Source organism: Cricetulus griseus, chromosome 2 (assembly GCF_003668045.3).
Source record: "Cricetulus griseus strain 17A/GY chromosome 2, alternate assembly CriGri-PICRH-1.0, whole genome shotgun sequence".
In the NCBI taxonomy this organism is placed as follows: Eukaryota; Metazoa; Chordata; class Mammalia; order Rodentia; family Cricetidae; genus Cricetulus; species Cricetulus griseus.
The window spans coordinates 235061462-235085336 of NC_048595.1; the positions used below are offsets into that span (position 1 = coordinate 235061462).

Genomic DNA, 23875 nt, shown 5'->3' on the forward strand with positions numbered 1-23875 from the left:
TAATTCTTGATGGGCGGTGGTGGCACACGCCTTTAATCCTAGCACTTGGGAGGCAGAGGCAGGTGGATCTCTGTGAGTTCAAGGCCAGTCTTATCTACAGAGGGAGTGCCAGGACAGGCTCCAAAGCTACAGAGAAACCCTGTCTGGAAAACAATAATAGTAATTGTAATCAGGCAAGCACCACTGTCCCTGCAGTGGTTGAAAGGTCTGAAGCCCAAGTGACCCTCAGGTTCTTGAGGTGGGTCCTGCTCTAGTCCTTGAAATTAGAAGCTACAAAGGAGACCCAGAATAATCTTCTTCCTCATGGTCCCCCATGTTAATCACATCTGCAGAGGCCCTTCCTAAATTAGGTGACATCCCTGGGGCCAATATTATGCCCATAATGAGCTCCTGATACAAACTCCTATATCTCAGTCCTAACCCTAAAACCTGCAGTTCACTATTTTAACTCAAATAGTGGTAGCCTAGTTACCAAAATATTGCCTTAGAAATTTTACATAGAACAACACACAAGAGAACAATTGGGACTCCACTGCCCACACACTTTCTGGTCTAGACTGTCCTGTGGTATGACACTCCCAACCCCAGTATGCTCTAAAGCTCCCTGAACTCACCGTCAGTCACCTGGGGTGAAGGGACAAGTACAGTGTGGCTCTGAATAAATAAAAGCCGTGCTCTAAGCACTGCCTATGGTGCAAACCTTCTATAGCTATCATCTGACGTGGGTCACTGTCAGAGCCAATACACATGGCAATCCAAGCCACAAACCTGTCCTTGTATTTGCAGGCCAGAACAGTGCAAACAGGGCAAGCCTCTGGCATCCCGGAAATAACTCTCTCCTCGGGCTTCTTTCAGCATTCCCGCATGCAAGCATGGCAAGGGACCCACCACCCTGCAGCCATGACAACATCTGTTTCAAGTGGATGCTGAGGTTCAGAGGGGCTCAGATTTTGCTATATGGAAACTTGGAGCATAGAGAAGTAGGGCAGGCAGGTCACGCTTCTAAGAAGCAAGCCATGGTACCACATAGAGCCGTGAAGCCTTAGCTCCTACACGATATCCTGTTTTCTCTCTAGGTAGGATTCTCAATATTATCAGCACCAGCTCTGGTGTCGTCCTAACAAAATCACACCAGGAGGATGGTGAATAGATACCCAGGGACATTAGAGATGATATCAATGGGAAGAACAGATGAGAACAAGCCAAAAGATTGGTGTGAGCTATCATCCTTATAGGCTTCTCCCCGAAACCAGATGTGTCTGCTTTCTGCGAAGACAGGGTTGTCATCACCCGTTTTACTAAAACCGGGTAGAAACAGAAGGAGCCTGATAAAGGGGAAAAATAATCATCAGAAATAAAAAATATAGACACCACCTCCACAGCAGGCCCTACACTAAACACTAAGCCAAATACTTCTAACAGAAAGATTAACATACTCAGACAAATTCTAAGAGAGAGCTGTACTAGTTCACTAGCAGAAAGATAAAGGAAAGCTTTTGCTGGGTATGGTGGTTGCATACCTATCTATATTCCTAGCACTGAGGAGGCTGAGGCAGGAGGATTGAGAGTTTAAGGCCAGCCTGAGTTATGGAAAGAGAATTAGTCCCAAAGAAAGGAAAAAGACAAAGGAGGAGAGAGGGGAGGGGAATCAGAATTAGGAGGAGGAGGAATTGAATTCTCCTGCACTCAGGATGTCTAGCAGTCTCCACTGACTATGGAGTGCCTATCAGAAAGCTTTTATGAAGGAAAGGCCGAACACAGCAAGTATTTTGTGTTTTCCAAGCTGCCCAAGGTCAAGGAGTGTCTTGTGCTTAGCACGTGATGGTTCTCGCCCAGTCTTCAGACCACAGAAGACACAGACCCTGGGTGGGTGGCCGTGCCGTGTGGAACATGGCTACCAGGCATACTGATGGGGTTCAATTCACCTGGAAGCTGCACACAGACATGACCCTGGCTTCTTCAGTTCTTTGGTGACAACGGGCAGTCAGGACGTGAACAAAGTGCCAGGAAGAGGAGTTAGAACCTCACCCAGATTCCAGGAGAGAAATTCTTATCTAATTGTTTCAAACTGTGAAATGTTCAGTTCTTTTATAATATGGAAAATACTACTATGGATTACAGATAATCTCCATTTAGTGAAATGAAATCTGCCTTGATAATGCCGAAGTGGTTTTTTGGCTTCCCAAGAGCTAAGTTGTGTCTGTTGACTAAGCAAGACTTTCCGGGAGACATCACACGCCCACCTGAGAAGGAGCGGCGCTTAACGTTCAGCTCGTTGGCCACGCGGACCTCAGTGCAGAGCTTCAGCATCAGCAGCATGGTCAGGATCATCACTATGCTCTGCCACAGGAGCGGGGACTCGAAGTGCCTTCCGAACCTAGGGAGGGAAACAGAGAGCCTGCAGCAGGAAGGAAGCAGACACCAGTCCCCGACAGCAGAGCCTGAGCTGCAGGCTGGGAAGTGTGGAGAGGGACTTGTACACATCACTTGCTGCCTGCTCTTCCAGGGTCCCCGTGGAACTGGGCTAGGATGGGGAAGGGTCAAGGGACCCAGGTCAGACTCAGCAAGGGACCTGGAACTAACTCCATGCCCAAATGAGGCTTTCCCAAAGCCTCATTTCCCCTCCATAGACTCTGTGATCCAGTCACAGACTCCCACCCAGGGCCACATATTGGTATGAGAGGTCCCTACATACCTACCTTCCTGTCAAAATGTAACCCTAACCAAGCAAGACACTATTTCCAGACCACAGCAGCTGTGCTTCTTGCCTGGAGAAGAAATATCTGTGAAGGCATGGAGCCTAGCGCCAATTTTCCATATGCATCCCTCCACTAAGAAGAGAAGGCAGCCAAGGCTATCCCACCAAAGATCCTTCCTCCACCCCAGTCCTCTTAGCCCAGGGCCATCTTCCCTCCCTAGTTACCCCTCCCCCAGCTATTCTAGTGGCTTCCACTAGTGTTGAATAGTTTATTGACTGGGCCATTCGCTCTGGAGGTCAGAAGTGCAATTCAGCAACCAACAAGGTCTGTGGATCACACCCTTGGCAGAGCAGAATTCCATCAGGCTGTGACATAGAGACAAGCCCACACAGCTTCCCTTCCAAAGGCAGGCCCCAACTCAGCCTTAACCCTACCGCTGTAAAGCACAAAAATGCAGGCTAGAATTGTCCTGAGTTTGGCTTGAAAGTTGTTTCTAAGACCTTAATTGGTGGTTAGCACATGAAATTCAGGAGACTCTACAGAAGCCCCACAGCTCCTGGAAATTATGAGACTCCGCAACAGTGTCAGCCTTTCTCTTCCCCTTGGTCCCTTACTCCACTCTATCTCCTGGGACAGGAGTGACCTCCAGGCCTGATGAGGGCAGCCAGTAAACCTTGTTAATGCAGTACCCAAGCCCATATACTGGAGGTACATGGGGAAACAGTCTTGCTGATTCATAGCCAACACCAAGCCTGCTTAGGTACACATCCTATCACATCATCCATGTGGCTACTACTATGCCAGGAACCTGCTAAAAATCAATCCACAAATGAAAACCAAAGCATATTTCATATGCTGGTTGTATGGTACACTCCCATAGGGCCACACTTGGGAGACTAAAGCCAGAGAATTATAAGGTTGTGGCTAGCTTGGACAACATAGCAAGTTCCAAGCCAAGTCTGACAGTAGTAAATAATTTACAAAATAAAAGCATTTCACAAAACTCTGCATGCAGTGACAGCAATTTGTAAAAGACCAGCTGGAGACAGGGAGAAGCGTTGCCTGTATCTCAAAGACTGTGTTCCCAGGCCTGCGTGTTCCACGGGGAAATGCTGCCCCATCATGCACAATACACAAACCCTTTAATTGACCCAAAAGCTACCTTCAGTTCCTGAAAGTTGTGCCTACAAACAATTCCCAGTCAGAGAGAATTCTAACGGGCTTGAGGGCCTTCAGAGAGCTCTGGACATTCCCTAAGTAGCTTCCCATGGGATGTGCTGTGGCCTAAGTAAGCAGAACCAGCAGAAGATGTTACACAAGGGAGGACATGCTATAGCGAGGCTCCCTTCAGCAACGGGGCGTGTCTGTTCCCTTTGGGGTGGCAAGCCAAGACCGTATCTTCGAAGTCCAGGACAAGTCTGCTATGCAGGTTTCAAGGCCCAAATGCCCCCTGGGAGTTCAGAAGCTCCACGGAGTGCCTGAAGAAACTGCCTGAGCTTAGGAAAGCTTAGGGAGCTGACGGGAAGACAAAGAAAAGAGACAACCTAGGCACAGTGTGGATACGGAGCTAGCACAGGCAGAAGAACTCCGTTCTAGGATATGTCCCAGGGTCCTGTGGTTACCACACTGCCCCCAGATCTGTGCATATATGACCCACCATCTCGGAGCCTTCCTATTTTTACTTGAAAAGTGTAAATCATAACCTTAGAGTTATTGGGAGGCAGGCCAAGCCCTTAGTCACTTCTAGGAACTGTTCTTCCTCACTGGCTATCTTCCTCACTGGCAATTTGCTCACAAAGAGGGTTATGTGGGGAGGTTACATGGGAAGGTGTCACTTCAGGGCCATGCAAGGATGAAGGCAATTTCCCAAACAAATTGAGAGCTGCTACTAGAAAGACTACAGAGGACAAGGTCAAGGTTTAAGCTTCCATGTGCCACATCAAAGTCAATCCTAATAAGCTTGATTGCCACAGGAAAGGGGGGGACCACTTAACAGAGTGCCAGCAAGCAGAGCTGAGGATTTGGCTGGCTGGCTTTATGGGAAGACAGCAGCAACAGGACACACACAAATTTTCAAAAAGCCTAACTCTGAATGGCATAAGCAACAAATAGGAAACATTTAACATCATCAAGTTTACAGATATAGGAAGGTGTCATTTCTCACCAAAATAATGTCAACCGCCTCCTACTGAGTATATCTAAGAGTGTTGTCCCTCTCCTGGCTAAGACTGTGGGTTAATAGAACTCATTTGTGGGCAGGTGGTGATTGTCATCACACCGCTATGGATGGTGAGTCCGACGACTCTCATAGGAACGAAAGCTGGGGAGACGTGTGCTAAAAAGAGTGGGGTGCACAAGGCTGCCCAAGTCCAGCAACTGGTTCTTTGGACAACTTCCCCAAGCCTCAAAGTAACAGAAATACTCCTCTGGAGGAGGTTAGATATCTCTATAGCCACTCCCTACATATCAAAGGAAACTTATCACCATAGTAGCAGAATGTTACCACCTCTCAGATACAGGGTTTCATGCTCACAGCCAAGACCTGCTGCCAGCAGTGGTAGAGTCAGAGCACGGCCATCCTCAGATCTGCCAGGACTGGAGAACTTTGCTCAAATAGAACGTGGGCACCAGTCTTGCCCTTCTCCACTTCTACTACCTATCTTGGCCTGCAAACATTAGATAAAGGGATCACTTGGCTCCAGCCTGTAACATCAAGAATGCAAAATTCCATAACCCACATTTTATTGAGAACAGACTGCTAAAGGTGACTTCTCTAACATGATAAGGATTCTAAGAAATAAAGGTTTGAGAGTTCCCCAAGCTGGGCGGTGGTGGTGCATGCCTTAATCCCAGCACTCGGGAGGCAGAGGCAGGTGGATCTCTGTGAGTTCAAGATCAGCCAGGTCTACAAGAGCTAGTTCTAGGACAGCCTCCAAAGCCACAGAGAAACCCTGGCTTGAAAAACCAAGAAAAAGAAAAAAAAAAGAGAGAGTTCCCTATAACGAGAACGAAGACGATCCGTAGTCCGTAAGGTCAAGATATCTTTATTTAGATAAACACCAGCCAAACTCAAGCCAGATGGTGCCAGGAGCAGCAAGGCAGGGAGGCCAGAGAGAAGGGGGCTCCCATGTGCTTGCAGCCCCTTAAGAGCCCATCCCGAATCATCCTGACCTCACCTTGACAGGCGTGGTCGGGCACACCTGTAGCCAGCCTCTAACAGGCGTGGCTTACTGTCCCCTGTAGTTCCCCAAGTTTCAGAATCCCTAGGTTTGCACAGTTGGATGAGTTCCTTTTTCTAAAGGACTGTCCAACCTAAAAAAAAAAAAAAACAAAACAAAAAACACAAACAAAAATAGTGTCCCAAACCTCCAGTGAGTCCGGAGATCTGTGTCCCAGCTAGTGTAAAACAGCTGGTGGTGCTACCTCTTTCATAGTTTGGAGGGCTCTCATCTCATCTGGAGTCTGCCACACTCAGGACCTGCTCTCCACCTTAGGGGGCAGGAGAGAACTGTATAAACAGGGAAGGGGTGTGTGTTCCAGTGGCTGCTCCCACTGAAGCACAGACACTACAGCCTTTGGCGCTGTGAAGCTGAGAAGATGCTGAACTGAGAAACCTTGAGAGGGATGCCAAGACTCGGGCTACAGAAGGCTCTGTGAAGAAGCCCATAAGAACCCCTACATCACCTTGGAGCATCAGTGTCCACAGATGGGCATCAGTATCCCAGACACTGTCCAGACTTCTGACTTTCTTAAGTCAGGATCGAGAAAGGTACTTCCCAGATGGAAACATTTAGGAGGGCCAAGACGCTCAGCCTCTCCCTTCTTCACAGTCTTCTAGAATGCCCTGGGTGGGCTTCCTGGATATGGATATGGATTCTACTAAAAAGACCATTTGGCCTCCACAAAAGGCAACCAGGCCCCCATGATGAAAAGTATTCAAAGTCTTCCCAGAGGGCCCAGCACAAAAGCAAGGGGAGCAGTCCCAATGTCCCTCTTCACTAGGGTACACAAGGAAAATGGCCTTACTTCTGATTGCTCCAAACCAGGTCAGTAGTCAAAACTCAGGCAGTACTTGGAGAAATTCATTCCTGAAGCCAAAACATGAATATCCTGTCCCTACATAAGCTAAACAGTGAGGCTGGGATACACTGGGCAGCCTGCATGACATCAAGGCTCCATCCTATGCACACAGAGCACCCAACAGTGTGAGCATGGCTGTACCAAAGGGTCTGCTTCCATTCAACCTTAGATGTAATTAAGCTTTTTCACTGCACCCAGCCACAGTGACAGCCCAGCTGGGGACCTCCACCTTCCTCCCAGGGGAAAACAAGAGGAAGGAATCTTCGAAATGCAATTTCCCAGCTTTTTAAAAACAAAAGTGAGAATTCAATGACCCATTCCTCAGAAGTCAACTGGCCCAAGACAAACAGCAAGGTGACATCCTCCAAGGCTGCTACAGTGACCAACTTATACCAATTCAAAGTCAGCTCACTAGCTGACCTCCTCATAGACCCAGGCAAGAACCCACTCCTGGGACACAGGGTGCCAGTGCTGGGACAGAATGCAAAAGTGCAGCATGAACTCTCTACTCATAAACTCAGGGTGGACACCTTTGACAAAGCTCACTAAACTGTACAAAGTGGGTGTGTTTTTATTTAATGTAGTTTTACTGCGTTTGTTTCTGCATGTGTGGAGGACAGAGTTAATTCCTTCCACCACACGGAAGAGACTGAACTCATGGTTGGTAGCAAGCTCCTTCACTCAGAACCATCTTGCTGACATAGTATGACTGATTTTAATTGATTGTAATATGAGTTAGTAAAAACTGAGGCCATTTTGAACAGTAAACAAAAAAGTCAACCAAGCCAGGCGGTGGTGGTACTCGCCTTTAATACCAGCATTTGGGAGGCAGAGGCAGGAGGATCTCTGAGTTCCAGACTAGCTTGGTCTACAAGAGCTAGTTCCAGGGCAGCCTCCAAAGCCACAGAGAAACCCTGTCTTGAAAAACCAAAATAAATAAATATATTTTTAAAAAAGTCAACTGAAAAGAACTCTGCCACCAACTTCCTGGGTCCCTCCTCCCTAGATTCCTTCTTCCTGGATCCCTCCTCCCTGGCTCCCTTCTCCCTGGATTCCTTCTCCCTGGATTCCTTCTCAGTGGATCCCTCCTCCCTGGATCCCTCCTCCCTGGCTTCTGCAGGTCCTTCATGGGGGCTACAAAGCCTTCCTATGTGCACAGAAGACTTGGAATTGGCCAAAAGAAAAACTACAAACATTTAGCATGTAGTGAGGAAACTTTTGGGGGGAGGGGAGCTGAGACAGGGTTTCTCTGTGTAGCTTTGTAGACCAGGCTGGCCTTGAACTCGGAGATCTGCCTGCTTCTCCCTCCCAAGTGCTGGGATTAAAGGCCTGTGCCGCCCACCACCACACCGCCCACTAGGGAGACCTTTTCTTATTTCTTCTAAAAATTCATCCTCTCAAGTATATAAGAGATAGCCATTGGTGGCACACACCTTTAATCTCAGAAATCAGGAGGCAGAGGCAAGAGGACCTCTGAGTTTGAACGCAAATAAGTCTACAAAGTGAACTCAGTGACAAAGTGAAACCCCGTTTCAAAACAACAACAAAATCGTCAAGTGTGTATGGTTTCAACAATTGTTAAAATTAATTTCAACTTCCTGGGCAGAATGAAAATGAAAAGGAGAGGAAGCTGACCCAAGAATGGCTAAGCATTATGTGGAAGTCTGATTTCCTACTTTAGATGATACAAGCCACATAGAAAATCAAGGGGAAGCTGTGGGGGTGTGGACCCACGCCTTTGATGCCAGTACTCAGGAGGCAAAGGCAGTTGGAGCTCTGCGAGTTTGAGGTCAGCCTGGTCTACAGAGCAAGTTTTAGAGCAGCCAGGAAACCCTGTGTCTGAAAAAAACAAACAGCAACAAAAACAAAGTCAGGGAGAAAGGATTGCAGAAGGCTCTCCCCGGATAGCAGAAGGCAAGTCCTGGGAAGCTTTCTGTTACTAAGTCACTGTATTGTTTCTCACTCTGGCACCACACACTAGAACAGAAAGGCAGGGATCCAGGAACTATGCCCAGAGAATGGCCCCAGGGTCTATCAGACAAAGGTAAGCATGGATTAAATGAAAGAGAAGATCTGGAGATTATATTTGACTCTCTGCTCCAGCCCTGCCAATCTTCCTGGAAATGACGCGTCCTGGTAAATTCAGTAATGATTCAGGCTACTCAACCACCATGGAAGAATAAGCGCCAGTTCTTCCAAAGGTCCTTCGGGGAAGAAGTCAGCGCCACTCGCTGCCTCAAGAACAAAGCCATCTCTCCAGCAGCGCTTCGAGGTAGGAAAGTCCTGAACTTACCAGAAGAGTATCCGTAAAATATTGGCCACTAGTAACACCAGGCACACATGGGTGGAGAAACCGTCGGCGTTCTGAGTCCTCCGGATGTCCCTGTACTGGGGGATGTACGGCACCACCCCTCCGAAGACCATAGCCCCGGCGGCCACCCAGGAAACCAGCTGGTGCAGCGGGACCAGAAGCCAACCCAAGCCTTCCACTTCCATCGCCAGCACCGAGGTCGCTATGCCAGCCAGACGTCCACCTAATCCAAGCACCTCTGCGCTCCACAGGCTGTCACCTCCACATGGCCGCCACTACCCTGCGCAGTCAGTTACCATTCCGACCTGGAAGGGAGAACAAGGGTAAAGCACTGACACGGGCTGGACCAAGACGCACCTGTTGGGGACCTGGAGTCTACCCGTGGCCTGAGAACCTTGCGCTCCACACCACAGCCTTGGAAGCCCAGGCTCCCAGGGGCGCGCCGCGGGGGTTCCCGGCACAGACAGGACCGGTCCTGCGCCCTGGAAGACTGGGGAGCTGGAGATGCGCGCCTGGCCCTCTGCCCGCCTCCCAGAGACTAGGAGTGCACGCCACCGAGTTAGGAGAAGGAAGGGGTGCACCGCCCCAGAGCGAAAGCCGCGGGGGTGACACCGCCCCAAAACGGGTTCAACTAGTGGGGGAGGGGTGGACGCGTGGCCCAGCGAGAAGCATAGCAACCTGGACCCTAAGTCCTCAGGTTCCCCAGGCAGGCTCCGCCCGACAGCGAATAGCAACCAAAGTAAAGCAAACCCACGACCCTTACCAGCCACACCGCGCCAGTCGGTCCTTCTGTCCCTCAGTCCCAGCCAGAGGAAGCCCCGCCTCTTGACGTCACAATGGACACCACGCCCACTCCAGGATCCCGCGGCTATCCCACTGGGTCCTAAAGCGCGCACTGCGGAGTGGGACCGAAGTGGCAGTGGGCACTCAGCTCTGTTCTGCTGTGTGTCCCAGATTAGGAAAAATCTACAGGGAGGCGTTTTCAGGCCAAGTGACCACGTGTACTTGTCTCCAGCTACCGCCGCGCGCTGGGCACAATGTAGATGTAATGCCGAGCCACTAACAGCTGAGGATGAGATACTGAGTGTTGAAAAAAGAACTGTCACAGTGGCCAGTTCTAGGCCTAGGGCGCCATCCTCCCCTAAATTCCAGAGTTTTTTGAAAGCCTCTGAGCAAGTCTACGAGGGGATGGCAACCCTTGCCCAGATCGGGGCTTGAGGCTACCCACTGACTAACCCAGGTGACTGCAGGGCTGGAGTCAGCACGCTACAGTTGCTGAGCCTCCTCATTCATATGTGAGGTCAGTCGTGCTCTGGGTGCTCATTTACAGGAAAAGAACATCGGAATTCCCAAATACGTCTCTGACATCAAACGGACCTGGTAGTCTGGACAAGCTGAACCAGAAGAACCCGTTGCCCTGCCTGTCAGTAGGGACCTATGCAATGAGGCGCCAGATGAGAAAGTGACAGCAAACATTAGAAAACTTATATCCAAGTCTGCCTGGAGTCCTTCTTCTGCATAAGAGGGACAGCATGAGCAGGGCAGTCTCCGCCCCGCCCCCAGAACACAACTCACCCCCACCCATCTCACCAGGTCTGGCCCTGTTTTCCAGGTGGTTCGTTTTGTGGGAAATCATTATAAGACTCACCTAAGATCAATTCCAAAGAAGCCTGATTGTCCAGGGGCCAAGAAAACACGGGGAAGCGCTTTCCCCACAGACCGCCCGACCGCACCCCCGCACCCCCCCTGCCCCCAGCCACTTCCTGAATCAACACACTTAATGCTCAGCACCAGGAAGGAACAGGAGTGAGATGAATAAGCAAGCAAAAGGAAGCCACGGCAGAGCTCAGTGAGGGCGAAGTAGGTGTTCCCATTTATTTAGCACATTCCTGACCCCAAGGCTCTGAGATTCTGTTGCTTCTCCTTGACTTTCTTGATGCATTGAAGGGGTCACATATGGTCACCTTGCTTGTCCTGAACATTCCAGGGCCTGTGGACACACAAATGGGGGCTTACTGCTCAGCATGTGCCAGAGGTACCTCCAGGAGTCCAGATAAGTGCACACAGTCTTGCATTTTGGTCCAGTACTGCACACCATGGTGAGGCAAACTCCATCTGTAGATCTAGCTGCAGCTGCTTTTTAACACCTTACTGGGGTTCTGAGCCCTTGGTCTAGAGTATCAGTGCAAGGACGGACATTCAGGTTTGTTTGTTTGTTTGTTTGTTTGTTTGTTTTTCGAGACAAGGTTTCTCTGTGGCTTTGGAGGCTGTCCTGGAACTAGCTCTTGTAGACCAGGCTGGTCTCGAACTCACAGAGATCCACCTACCTGCCTCTGCCTCCAGAGTGCTGGGATTAAAGGCATGCGCCACCAACGCCTGGCCGGACATTCAGTTCTTCCCAGGTGCCCCACTAGCATCTGAATCCCCCTATTCCCAAGGAAGGAAGCCAACAGAGCTGTACAAGGCTGAAGAATGGCCTCCAGAGATGGTTTGCCCTCATTCTGACAGTAGTGCAAGCTAACCTATGTGGGGCGAGGGTGATCGTGTTTTTGCAGATGTGATTTAGTTAAGCATTTTTGTTTCTGTTTTGTTTTGGTTTTTGTTTTGTTTTTAGAGTCAGCGTTTCTCTGGAGGCTGTCCTGGAACTCACTCTGTAGACCAGGGTTGCCTCGAACTCACAGAGATCTGCCGGCCTCTGCCTCCTGAGTGCTGGGCTTAAAGGTGTGTGTGCCACCAACACCCAACCCCCAGTTAGTTAAGCATCTTGAACTGGGCCCACTTAAGGTTGGGAACTCTCCTTGGGGCCTTTTAGTACAATATCATGTATTTTCACTGGAGAGGACAGACTTAAGGATGCACAGAAGAGAAAACCAAAGAAGATGGAGCCGAGAGTGCTCTCAAAATGCAGTCCTGAAATCAGAACTGAGCCCAAGGTAGTCTGTGAGCCAGGATTTCAAAAGCATACAATATGAAGACATTTCAACCGTTTTAGAATAAATAAAAAGAAACAAAAATATACTTAAGTCTACACACTCAAATAGTTACTCCCAAAAGAGTTCTTTTACAAAATTTTAGTGATAAGTTTCATCAATAATACAGAAAGAGTAGCAGGAGAGGGCAGAGGAGAGGAGGAAATATGGGAAGGGATAACTGTCACTACAGGCCTTTTGAAAAGCCATATGGGAACCTGCTAGAATATAGAAGCTTCTAAAAGATATACATCTATAAAAGTTTAGAGTTACCCTATATTGGGGGTTCAAGATCCCAACTAGACGTTATATGCCACCAAATAAAACTCATAACTACCAGGAATTTGCTTTTCTGAGTTGTTGGCCAATGTGGTCCCATAGGACCTCCCCACCCCACAAACATTAAAAGCTATTGCCAAAACTATTATTTATGACCCAGAACTTGATAGTAAGATACCACAATCTTATGTCACAGAACATGAAGAAATCTAGCTGGTGGAAGCTCCAGCCCTACTAGCTAGCACTCACAGTGCTATGAAATCTTGCAAGCTACAGTAAGGACCTGCAATTCCAGACATGCACACAGGTGCAGCAGTGGCATGAATATCAGAGTATGCAGACTTCGTCAGTATCTGAAAGGGAGGCTGACCTCTTGGAATCAGTACAGGACATACCCAGACACCAAATTCTCCGCACAAAGAAGGGCAAGGGGAGTGCAGTGGGGTGGGGCGTTGAAAGCCAGCAGGAGCAGCAAGGACAAGCAGCAACCTAGAAAGGCCAGGCAGCAAGAGGGTGTGAAAGACCCCGGAGGCTCAGGCCCCCAGGATCTCGGTCCAGGACCTCGACAACCCCAATCACCAGACAGAGTCAAAAGCTTGATGCAAACAGCACGAGGTTTTATTGCAGTTGTTTTAACAAGATAACCCCATGTTAGCTCGGGCCTTTCATCCATCCACCATGGCTGATGGCTGGGAAAGATGCCGAGACGCCATGGCATAAAGATCTTATAGGGCAGTGTAAGGGGAGTGTCTAGGAGTATGCACAGGCTCAGGATTGGTGTGCCTCCAGGCCTGGAGAACTTGCCCTGTGTTGATTGGTCAACTGGTTGCTATGGCCCATAGGCCATCCCAGGGCGGTTGCTATGCTCTGCACGTCATTGCTGTGCACTTGTCCATAAAGCACACCCAGAGCCATAAAGCATAGCACTACCAGCTAACTTCCAATTGGTTCCTTGCCACAAGGCAGGCATCTGACCTCCTAGTGACCAAGGCAAGGTCAGGCAAGCACGTGGTAGGCTGTTATAGCTGCTGAAATGGGGAGCTGGTCCCTTCATTCCCCCATTTTCTTTTGTGGAGATTCCAGTCATGGAATTGCTGTCTCTCCAGTGTCCTTATCAGGAAGTGAGAGATAATTGGCACCCCCTATGTAAAGGAGTTTTGAGGGGGAATGTGCTTCTGTGTATGTTCATCTTATTGATTGTTCAATAAAGTACTGTTTGCCAATGTGGCAGCACGTTAGGTGGGAGGATTCTGGGAAATGTAGTAAAGAAGTGGTGATCCAGGCAGGAAGTGACATAGCAGGAAGACTCATATTTAAGGAAGGACAAGCAGGAAGTAGTCCTCTTCCCCCTCTTCTCTTCCTCCAGATTCACGATATGATCCACCAGCAAGAGAGGACGCCAATGGAAGGTGTCTGATAAGTCTTATAAAATACATAGATTTTATGATAATTAAGACTGAGCTAACAGATGAGCATCCTCGTCATTGGCCAAGCAGCATTTGTACCTAATATAAGTCTCTGTGCATTAATTGGGCCCTAACTCGGCGGGCAGAACTCAGGTGGCTGGTGGAGACCATCCACGTGGCTGTAGGGTTCGGGCAGCTTTTGGCGGAAAGATTTATTGTAACAGAGTTTATTTTGACTTAGCATTTCAACCAGGGAAAATGGGCAACGTATTCTTTCCCATTCTACTTCCTGCTGACTTTGAGACGAAGTTAGGGACCCAAGAAGGCTGAAATGCTAGTCAAAAGCAAAAAGGGAATTCAGGCAATGGGGAATCCATCAGGAGCTTCTGGTTGGCAGACTCTGTTGCAGAGACAGCGGCTGTCCATATCAGCTGGACTGGTTCACATCCACAGCACATCCAGGGCTCGCAGTCTACTTAGGAACAGCCTGTAGTCAGCAACTGATACTCAGATGTGTCTGCCAGAAGCAGAAACCTGTTTAAGACATGTTTAAACTGGGAATAGAAGTTTTTGAAACCCACAGTGCAGAAAAAGCAGATATCTAGATATCTGTTCAAACAGCAGGAACATATTTATAACTTGGAGTCTTAGCAAAAACTACAGATTTAGGCTAGAAGCATGTACATTTGTCTTCTGTCCAGGAGCCAGGTATGGATTGGACAGAGGTGCCTTTGGCCTGATGAAAAGCCCTTTAAGTTTGTACTTAGATGACAACTAAAATAAACCTAAAAACCTTGAGCTTATGACTGAACAGTAGGTAGTCACTATTTTATCAGCTACCAGCTGACTATAGTCTATAGTGGATCTGACTGCCTGATGCTATTAAGCTGACAACCATTACTACTTTCAGAGATCTGAGAAGGGTAAATTTTATACAGTTTCTGAATCTATTAAAAAGTGACAGAAGCCAGTTAGAAGCCAGTCCATATACAGTTAGCCATACCCAAGTCTCTCCATTAGCATTGGAGGCAGAAGTATCAAAGAACAGTGATCTTCACCAGGCCTATAAGGTGAGAGGTTTTTTCTCTCTCTGTGGAAGAGGGACATGGAAAAGACTGACCTTGTTTTGTCTAGGCAAAGGGGTGCAATCAATTTTCCAGTGTCCAGCAGCTTTGTCCACTGTCTTGGCAAGGTCCTGGCAGGCAGTAGGTGTCACATTTGAGCATCTCGCTCACTGGTCAGTGTCATCATCCAGGTGCAGGAACTGGGGTGCCTCATAATCTTTAGAGACTTTGGGTCACTGTCAGGATCTGGCAGTCTGTTTGATATTACAAACTTTTAAAATAACATTTTAAATGCCATATTCTGCAGGTCTCTGAAGCATTAGAGTTCTGTCTGTCTGTCTTAGTTACTTGCCTTAAGCACATAGATGGCTAGGTAAGGCCTTATTTCTGTAATTTTTAGTCTGACTGTAACAGGTTTTAACTTAGTAAAATGGTTGAAACTTAGCACAGTTGAATTTAAAACTGCATAGAATTACCTTATATTCCTTAAACAGTAGCTACATGTATACATTTTAGCTGCTTGCTTAAACTTAACTTCTGAAAACATAAACTGTAACATCTTATAATACATTAACAGCTTTTATAAAACAAGAACTTTACATTGTTAGGCTTTGCTTAAAAATAATTCTAAAATAAAAACATTTTAAAAACATAAACATTCAAAAAACTTCTCTCATTTCTCTGGTTTTAAAAAGAAATTTAAAATCCCTTAATGTCTTTCTGTAACATATAGAAGCATTAACATTTTAAATCTTAATTGAAAACTTGCTTATAAGATGGTACCTCCTAATTTCCATGTGGTCACCTTTAGTCAAGATGGTGGTTCAAGTATCTTTTCAACTTCAGCAAAATAGCTACCAGCCAGCCACGTGACCAGCTTGACATGCGGCTGGCTGCAAAACGGCAGTGACCTGCACCATTTGTTTTAGCTGTATGCTTGTAACTTAGGTTATGCCAGGAAACAGATAGAACATTTTAAAACAAGCATACATAAATTACTTGAGAAATAAACAGAACTTTTTAAACAGAATTAACTTAATATGGTTAAAATTTTAGCTTATATTACCAATTTTTACTATTTGTAAGTATGAGAAACCATAACAAACAGTTTACATTTTTTTTCTGACCTTTAACAACATGTCCTCTGACCTTCTATGACTTTTGACCCTCTATAACTTCCTATATACCTTCAGTTCATTCCTCTGATTCCCTTAGACATTCTTAGACAAATTTCTTTCTCTTTCCCTCTTTATTACTTTAGTCTCCTACATTTTCTCTCATTTCTTGGTCGACATAGAAACTCTTTTTTTGGGGGGGGGGTTGGAGACAGGGTTTCTCTGTAGCTTTGGAGCCTATCCTGGCACTCGCTCTGGAGACCAGGCTGGCCTCAAAATCACAGAGATCCGCCTGCCTCTGCCTCCTGAGTGCTGGGATTAAAGGCATGTGCCACCAACGCCAAGCTCAACATAAAAACTCTTACCAAAGTCCTTATAGTTTTTAATAGCTTTAAGGCCGTTTCTTTAGAACATCCAGATCAGGCCAGATGGTTCACCTGCCCCAGCTCCAAGTGCTCAGCTGGGGGGTGGGGTGCTGCTGGCAATCCCAGACCCTCTGCCAATGTGGGGGTGGGGAAGAGACCCCCACGGTTTCCCTGCTCCAGCATTCTGCACACCACGTGTATGTGAAGGGACCAGCTTCCCTTTTGGCAGCCATAACGGCCGAACACGTGCTTCTATGACCTTGTCCTAGACACTAGAAAGTCAGATGCCTGCCTCATGACAAGGAACCAATCAGAAGTTAGCTGGTGGCGCTATGCTTTATGACCCTGGGTGTGCTTTACGGACAAGCACACAGCAACGACGTAGAGAGCATAGCAACCACCCTGGGAGGGCCTATGGGCCATAACAACCAGTTGACCAATCAACACAGGGCAAGCCCTCCAAGCCTGGAGGCACACCAATCGTAAGCCTGTGCGTAAGCCTGTGCGTACCCCTAGGCACTCCCCTTACGCTGCCCTATAAGATCTCTTGGGAGGCCCTAGGAGCCGTCTTTTGCGAGCCATCCGCCATGGCAGGTGGGTGAAAGACCCAAGCTAACATGGGGTTAGCTCGTTAAATTACAATAAAGCCTCATGCAGTTTGCAGCAAGCTCTCGAATCCACCTGGTGATTGGGGTGACCGTGAATGTGGCCCAGGACCCCGGATACTTGAGTTTTCCGGGGTTCTAACATATGGAGCACGGAGAAGGCCGGGCAAATGGTGGCCAAGCAAGCTATGTGCTCAGGGAAGGGAAACTCCTGCCGCATGCAGGACCCACCGCAGGATGGCAGTTGGGGCAGAGAGGGCCCCACTTTGCATGCCTCACAGACAGGCAGCTGAGGATGGAGAGATCGACTCACCTGCACCGGCCAGGCTCAGCTGTGAGGGCCGCAGCAGTGGTTGGAGTTCAGAACAGCAGCCTCACCATGTGCTCGGTGACAGGGGACCCCTCCGAGGCACACTCTAACCCATGGCACATGGCAGAGGAACTCCTGTCCCGCATGCCATGTGCTCAGGGCAGCAAGAAAAGACCCCTGACCCAAGCATGCCACATGCATGGGCAGTAAGGACAGAGAGAGACGCTTACACAATTAACAAAAACAGTAGACATGAAAACACAAAACTGACACAGCATCGAAAAGCAGGCGGGTAGGGTGTGGATTGCAACAGATCAGATAACAAACCCGCTTAACTAGCCAATCACACAGCCTGTTCCAATCCTCCAGACTTCACAGAAGCCATACAGAAACAAAGACAGAAGAAAGAAAGTTACCTAGTGTGGCACCACGTGACTCAGCGAAAGGGGGCGTCGTAACTTTATCTGACTGAATATGGTCCTTAACGTCTGTCCAGTGGTCAAAAGTCAAAAGTCAGACTGAGGGGGGTAGTTACAGTCGGTCCCATCGTCAAAGTCACAAAAAAGACCCAAGACACAGAGACAAAAACTAACAGATGTCTGTCTCCACCTAGACAGACAAAACCACTCCAGAAATACAGACAGCCGGGAGGGTGTGTAACTCCCCAATCCAGGAGAACCACCGTACCCTCACCAGCACCCAGACAGAAACCTCGGTTCCCCCAGACCTCTGGGACGTCTCCCAGGTCAGCAGTCGGTGATCTCCTAGTCGTCTGCTGATCACACTCTCTGTCTCCTCCAGGAGAGGTTTGCTAATAGAAGCACAGACCTCTGGATAAGAGTATCCAAGCAGGGGCTGGAGAGATGGCTCAGAGGTTAAGAGCACTGACTGTTCTTCCAGAGGACCTGAGTTCAATTCAATTCCCAACAGCCACATGGTGGCTCACAACCATCTGTAATGTGGTGCCCTCTTCTGGCCTGCAGGCATACATACAGACAGAACACTGAATATATAACAAATAAGTAAATTTTTTTTAAAGAAGTAATCCCTTATTTATGGAGCAGCCTCTCCCTCTCTGCCTCCTCACACTGTAGCATTCTCAGTCAGTAACTGGTGTTTCTTATAATGGAGTCATTTAATAGGTGACCTTTCTTCCTTTGATGTTTTTGAAGTTCATTTGTTATATATACCAGAATTACACTCCTTTGGTTGTTGGATTGTATTTATATGTGCACATACTTGATCTGATCTGTTTGCCCATCAGGCTGTTTCCTCTTTGACTGTTGTGATGAATGAGTACTGCTATAAAAGGTATGCATGATTCTGTGTGGGTGTGTGTGCTGCTGTTTCTTACACACACCTAGGAATGGAATGTGGTTATGTGTAAACTGTTTACCTGTGTTTTCCAATGGGGCTGCAATGATCTGCATTTTTCCTGGCATCCCCATGGGTGTGAAGCAGGGGCTCCTTGTGCATGCTGGTGACTAATGGCGTTGGGTGCTTTTGCCTGTAAAGCTGTGTTCTGTTTAAATCTTAAATTTTTATTTACTTTTATGTGTAGGATTGTTGTTGTTGGTAAGCGCACCATGTACCTGCAATACCTGTGGAGGCCAGGAGAGGGCAGTAGATCACCGAGAACTGGAGTTACAAATAGTTGAGCAGCCAACTGGGGTTCTGGGAACCAAATCCTAGTCCTCCAGGAAAGCAAGTGCCCTTAACCAGTGAACCATCTGCAGCTGCACTGAACTGCTCCATCTATTTACACACATGCAGCACATTGGCATCTATGTGCTGTCTCTGTACTGGGCTCTAGAAGTATTGAGGTGGCCTAAAAAAACACTATCTGATCATCCTTTCAACCTTCAGTCCTAGGAGTAAACACGTAAAGAAAATAGGAAATTACCCACAAGGTGACCACAACTCAGAGCTAAAGAGAAAAGGGGTCCTGAGATTTTGTTTCCAGACCCACAGTGAAATCTGACTTGAGCATCCGTGAAGACGCTCAACCCTGGAGCTGACATCTTTAGATCTTCAGAAATGACAGATTTGCAGTAACAGATTCAGTTTTCAGTGTGGTATGCCATCGGCCGCTGGCAGCTGCCAGGGCCCCGGTAAGAGGCAGCACATCATATGAAAGTTTGTACCTAGACAAAAGCTAGGGTGTGGGATCGGAAGAGCAAGAGGGGAGGGCCACTTGCTGTTTGATGGGCACTGTGAGTCCAGAAGCTCTGGAGATGGGCAGTAGGGTGGGTGTGCTTAATGCATTGCCTGTACGTTCAGAAGGGACTGAATTGGCGGTCACTATCCTGTCGCATTAATTTACCATGAAATGTACAATGAAAAGTACCGACAGAGGCCGGCGTTGGTGGCACACACCTTTAATGTCAGCACTCGGGAGGCAAAGGCAGGGGGATCTCTGTGAGTTCAAGGCCAGCCTGGTCTACAGAGCGTGTGTAGAGAAACCCTGTCTCGAAAAGCCAACAAATAAATATACAAACAAATAAATAAATAAATACCCACAGCGTTCCTCCCAGGTCACCTCTAAGGATGAAAGCACGCAGCAAAGCCGGATTGGCCGGCTGCTGGTCCGGTCCGCACCTGCATCTGCTCTCTCTCAGGGTTTGCCAGTGCTCAGCCCGAGGCGCGACACACGCTGGGTCCAACCCAAGACCCGGGACCCCAGACTGCTTGCTACACCAGTGCGGATGGACGTCCGAGCGCCGGAAGTCCCTTGCGGGGACGTGCTGCAGAACGCGGTGAGTGACGCATGCCGTAGTGCTCCGTGGACCGAGGTCGCCCGCTTTAGGGTACTGGAAGGGATTAAGACCACAGTCCTAGGAGTGCTGTGCTACAGAAGTCGTGAGCCAAAGGGGTAGATGACGGACACTGGGCGGCTGGGGATGAAACTTGTCCCTACAGAGCCCATCTCCTTGTCCCATACTTTGCTCAGCCTCTCCCCTCCCCCACTTCAGTCCTGTCCTATGTCCCTAGCCAGGTGTCCATCTGAGTTCCTTTCCCTTCCTCCAGGTCCCGCCTGCAAGTCCCAGATTCCGCCCACCCCTCCTTTGCCTCCTAAAGGCTCCGCCTCAAGCCCAAGCCCCGCCCCATTCCTTCTCCTGGTGTCTTCTCTGGTCCCTGCCAATCTGTCTCCATGGCAGGTCCTTATGTGTGACTTATTTAAAAGAAGAACCAGCTAGAGTCCACTTCATCTACATTCTTCTGAAAGGCCACCTGCCACAGGGAACCTCTATAGAAGAGGGCAGGGTCCAGGTTCCAGGATGGGCACCAAGGGTGTTGGGACAAGGATCACACACAAGGGAGACTCACACAGGATGTGTGGACTATAAGGCTTCAAACAAACCAAAAGCCTGACATTCACCACAGTGGCATTTCTGTAGGCATTGTTCCATACACTGTTAAATGGCCAAAGTGCAAACAAAGGACACACTGGCCTTTGAGTCACCCTAGACTGACTGTTTCCTGTGCTAACATCTACAATGAGATGACTTAAATCTCCACTCTCATGCTTTAGATTGTGTCCATCATAGTGGTCGTGCTGGCACAGGTCTATAATCCCAGTGTTGGAGAGGTGAGGCAGGAGGATCTGAGTTCCAGGTCAGCCTGACTGTGCCTCAAAAAAACCACAAACAAGTGCTCTGTGCTGTGGGGGTAACTTACATTCCCAACACCGTGAGTCAGAAGATCACTGAAGCTAGGCAGTGGTGGCGCACGCCCTTATCCCAGCATTTGGGAGGCAGAGGCAGGTGGATCTCTGTGAGTTAGAGGCCAGCCTGATCTACAAACTGAGTTCCACAGAGAAACTGTCTCAAAAAAAAAAAAAAAAAAAAAAAATTAAAAAAAGAAAGAAAAAGGCGGGGGGAGGAGCTCACTGAAGTTGGAGGCCAGCTGGGTCCAAGCATGGAATTCCATCCCAGCTAGGATTATATGGGGAGGCCATGTCTGAAACAACAGCAACAACAAAACATCAGTGGGCATGCATGTCTAGGTACTCTGATATTTACAATGCCCTACACTAATTATAAATGCCTTTTCATTTTCAGGCAGAAAATCTACTTCAGGAGCTTGAAGAACACTTCCGAGCTCTGACTACAACATTAAACCTCAGAGATATCCTTTCCTGGTGGTACTAAACACTATAAAGCTGTTGGGCTGTCTCGCTGCAGCGGGGTAGCGTCTTGTTCTCCAATAATAGTGCATGATTGCTTACACATGATTCCCGGTGTTTACATCTGTGCTTCTGTGTGGCATCTGGGTGTACTAAATATCATCCGCTCATGGCAGGCTTTGCTTCCTGGTTGATTGGCAATGCAGGGCATGAATGGCCAGGAGCAAATGCTCAGCTCCGATTGAGGGGTTGCCCTGCAAGCCTGACTGAGCCAGTCTGGTCTGCAGCACAGGCTCTGCAGTATAGGCTCTGCAACACAGGGTGTGTTGATGGTCTCCAGCAAGGAAGAACATTCCTGGGACAAACCTTCAATTTGACTGGAACAAGCAAGTCAGTGTTGAATGAAATTAGTTAGAATTGAATGGTCAGTCCCAACTCCACATGTCAGTGAACTCTACATATTTAGAATGGCCAGCTGGGACTGGGCGAGTGTCTAAGGCACTTGCTTAAACTGGTTCTGTGATGGTTTTATTTGTGAGTTCACTAGAATATAGTTATTTTATAAAATTTTAAAATAAAATAGAGTGTTTACAGTTTGTGTAAACTGTGTAAATCCAGGTTAACATCTGCCTAAGACTTGCCCAATCTAAGGAAGGAGTTGTTTTTCAAGTGTGATTAAATTCACTTAAAAAATCATATTATTTGGGCTGGAGAGATGGCTCAGCAGTTAGAGCATGTGCTGCTCTTGCAGAGGCCCTGGGTTTGGTTCCCAGCACCCACACAGTGGCTCACAACTATCTGTAACTCAGTTTCAGGGGATCTTACACCTCTTGCTGGTCTCGTCAGGCACTGGGCATGTCTGTGGTGAACATAAATACATACATACAGGCAAAGCACTTATACACATAAAATAAATAAATCTTAAATAACAAATTGAATGAGTCAACTGTAAGAGCTTGCTGCCACGCTCTAGTTCTGTCTATTCGATCCACCCTGAAAAGAGAGAACTGCTTCAGAAAGTTGTCCCTGACCTTCAAACCTGTGTCATTGTACACACAGACACACACACTCACTCATACCCACGTATGCCATTCTCCTTAACATTGTACTAGAGGAAATGGGAAATCGCATCAAGGACTTACAGAAAAACGTTGATGACCTAATGGTTCAAGCTGGAATAGAGAATCCGATCAAAGAACAAATGGTAAGGCCATGATTTAGACATAGCCTTTTGTGCATCTTGACTTCTTTCACCACTATGTGAATTACTGTCCCTGTGTTACATGTAAAATCTTCAGTACTAACGAGAGGCACTTCCATGTGCTTTTTTGCAACTAAAACATGCTCCTCATTCCTTAGAAGGTACATATTCCAAGTGAAAATTCTCATTTAAAAATCAGATCTTATTAAAGTATTTTTCATCCTTACTCCTTAAATCAGTTTTTAGCCACAACACAAATTATAATGAATAAAAAGTTGAGATTATAGCTAGCTACTCCTGTCTGAGATGACATATTTGTTTGATCATTTAAAGAAAACAGATGCAGCCAGGCATGGTAGTGCATGCCTTTAATTCTAGCTCTCAGGAAGCAGAGGCAGGCTGATCTCTGTGAGTTCAAGACCAGCCTAGTCTACAGAGCTAGTTCCAGGACAGCCAGAGTTACACAAAGAAATGCTATTTCAAAAAACAAAAACAACAGCAACAAAAGAAGACAGATAAACACTGAGTCTTAACATATCCCATGAGCACCTTGGAGGATAACACAGCCTCTGCCATGGAAGCGTTCTCTTTCTAAGGAATTTCATTTTTTTGGGGGGGGGGTTCGAGACAGGGTTTCTCTGTGTAGCTTTGGAGCCTATCCTGGCACTCTCTCTGGAGACCAGGCTGGCCTCGAACTCACAGAGATCTGCCTGCCTCTGCCTCCCTGGGAGTGCTGGGATTAAAGGCGTGCGTCACCAACACCCGGCAGGAATTTCATTCTTGAGGAGCAAATAAATGCTGTTTCAAGTCTTGGACCCATGTGACATACCTGGAGATATATGATTTTATCAACTACTTAGGCATATTATGACATGGTGTTCTAAGTATATACATGCTTTCAATGAGTGTTTTCTTAAAGATTTATTTACTTATTATGTATACAGTGTTCTGCCTGCATACACCTGCTTGCCAGAAAAGGGCACCAGATCTCATTACAGGTGGTTGTGAGCCACCATGTGGTTGCTGGGAATTGAACTCAGGACCTCTGGAAGAGCAGCCAGTGCTCTTAACCAATGAGCCATCTCTCCAGCCCCTCAATGAGTGTTTTTTATATTAGTATAAAAATGGGCTTCATTGTGGCATTTTCATTTACTTCTTTACTTCTAGCATGTGTGTATGCGTTTTTTTGTGTACATGCATGTATGTGAATACACCCACACCCACCCACACACACACACACACACACACACACACACACGTGCACCATGACAAGTGTATGGAGATCAGAGGACAGACAAGTTGTAGAAGCTCCTCCTCTTCTACTAGGCTACTAGGAATCTAACCA

General features: G+C 47.6%; 2 protein-coding genes across 5 annotated transcripts in view; one reads left to right on the top strand and one right to left on the bottom strand.

The window, feature by feature from the left end:
• The window catches only part of Slc66a2 (solute carrier family 66 member 2), a 35163-nt gene extending 24340 nt beyond the window's left edge, over positions 1 to 10823 (bottom strand). Inside the window, exons 1-4 of one of the 4 annotated variants that reach the window (XM_027403675.2) lie at positions 10739 to 10823; positions 9854 to 10156; positions 9073 to 9395; positions 2244 to 2377 (exon numbers count right to left, since the gene is read on the bottom strand). In XM_027403675.2, coding sequence (XP_027259476.1) covers positions 2244 to 2377; positions 9073 to 9275 — 337 coding nt within the window. In that variant the 5' untranslated portion in view covers positions 9276 to 9395; positions 9854 to 10156; positions 10739 to 10823. The remainder of the gene's footprint in view (positions 1 to 2243; positions 2378 to 9072; positions 9396 to 9853; positions 10157 to 10738) is intronic. The other 3 variants (XM_027403671.2, XM_027403674.2, XM_035440314.1) reach the window with 3 other exon arrangements.
• Positions 10824 to 19908: 9085 nt separating this feature from the next.
• Hsbp1l1 (heat shock factor binding protein 1 like 1) lies at positions 19909 to 22633 on the top strand. The gene is made up of 4 exons (XM_027403755.2): positions 19909 to 19959; positions 21265 to 21331; positions 22439 to 22533; positions 22628 to 22633. Exons 1-4 carry the CDS (start codon positions 19909 to 19911, stop codon positions 22631 to 22633), a joined length of 219 nt encoding a protein of 72 aa, XP_027259556.1.
• The last annotated feature ends 1242 nt before the right edge of the window (positions 22634 to 23875 follow it).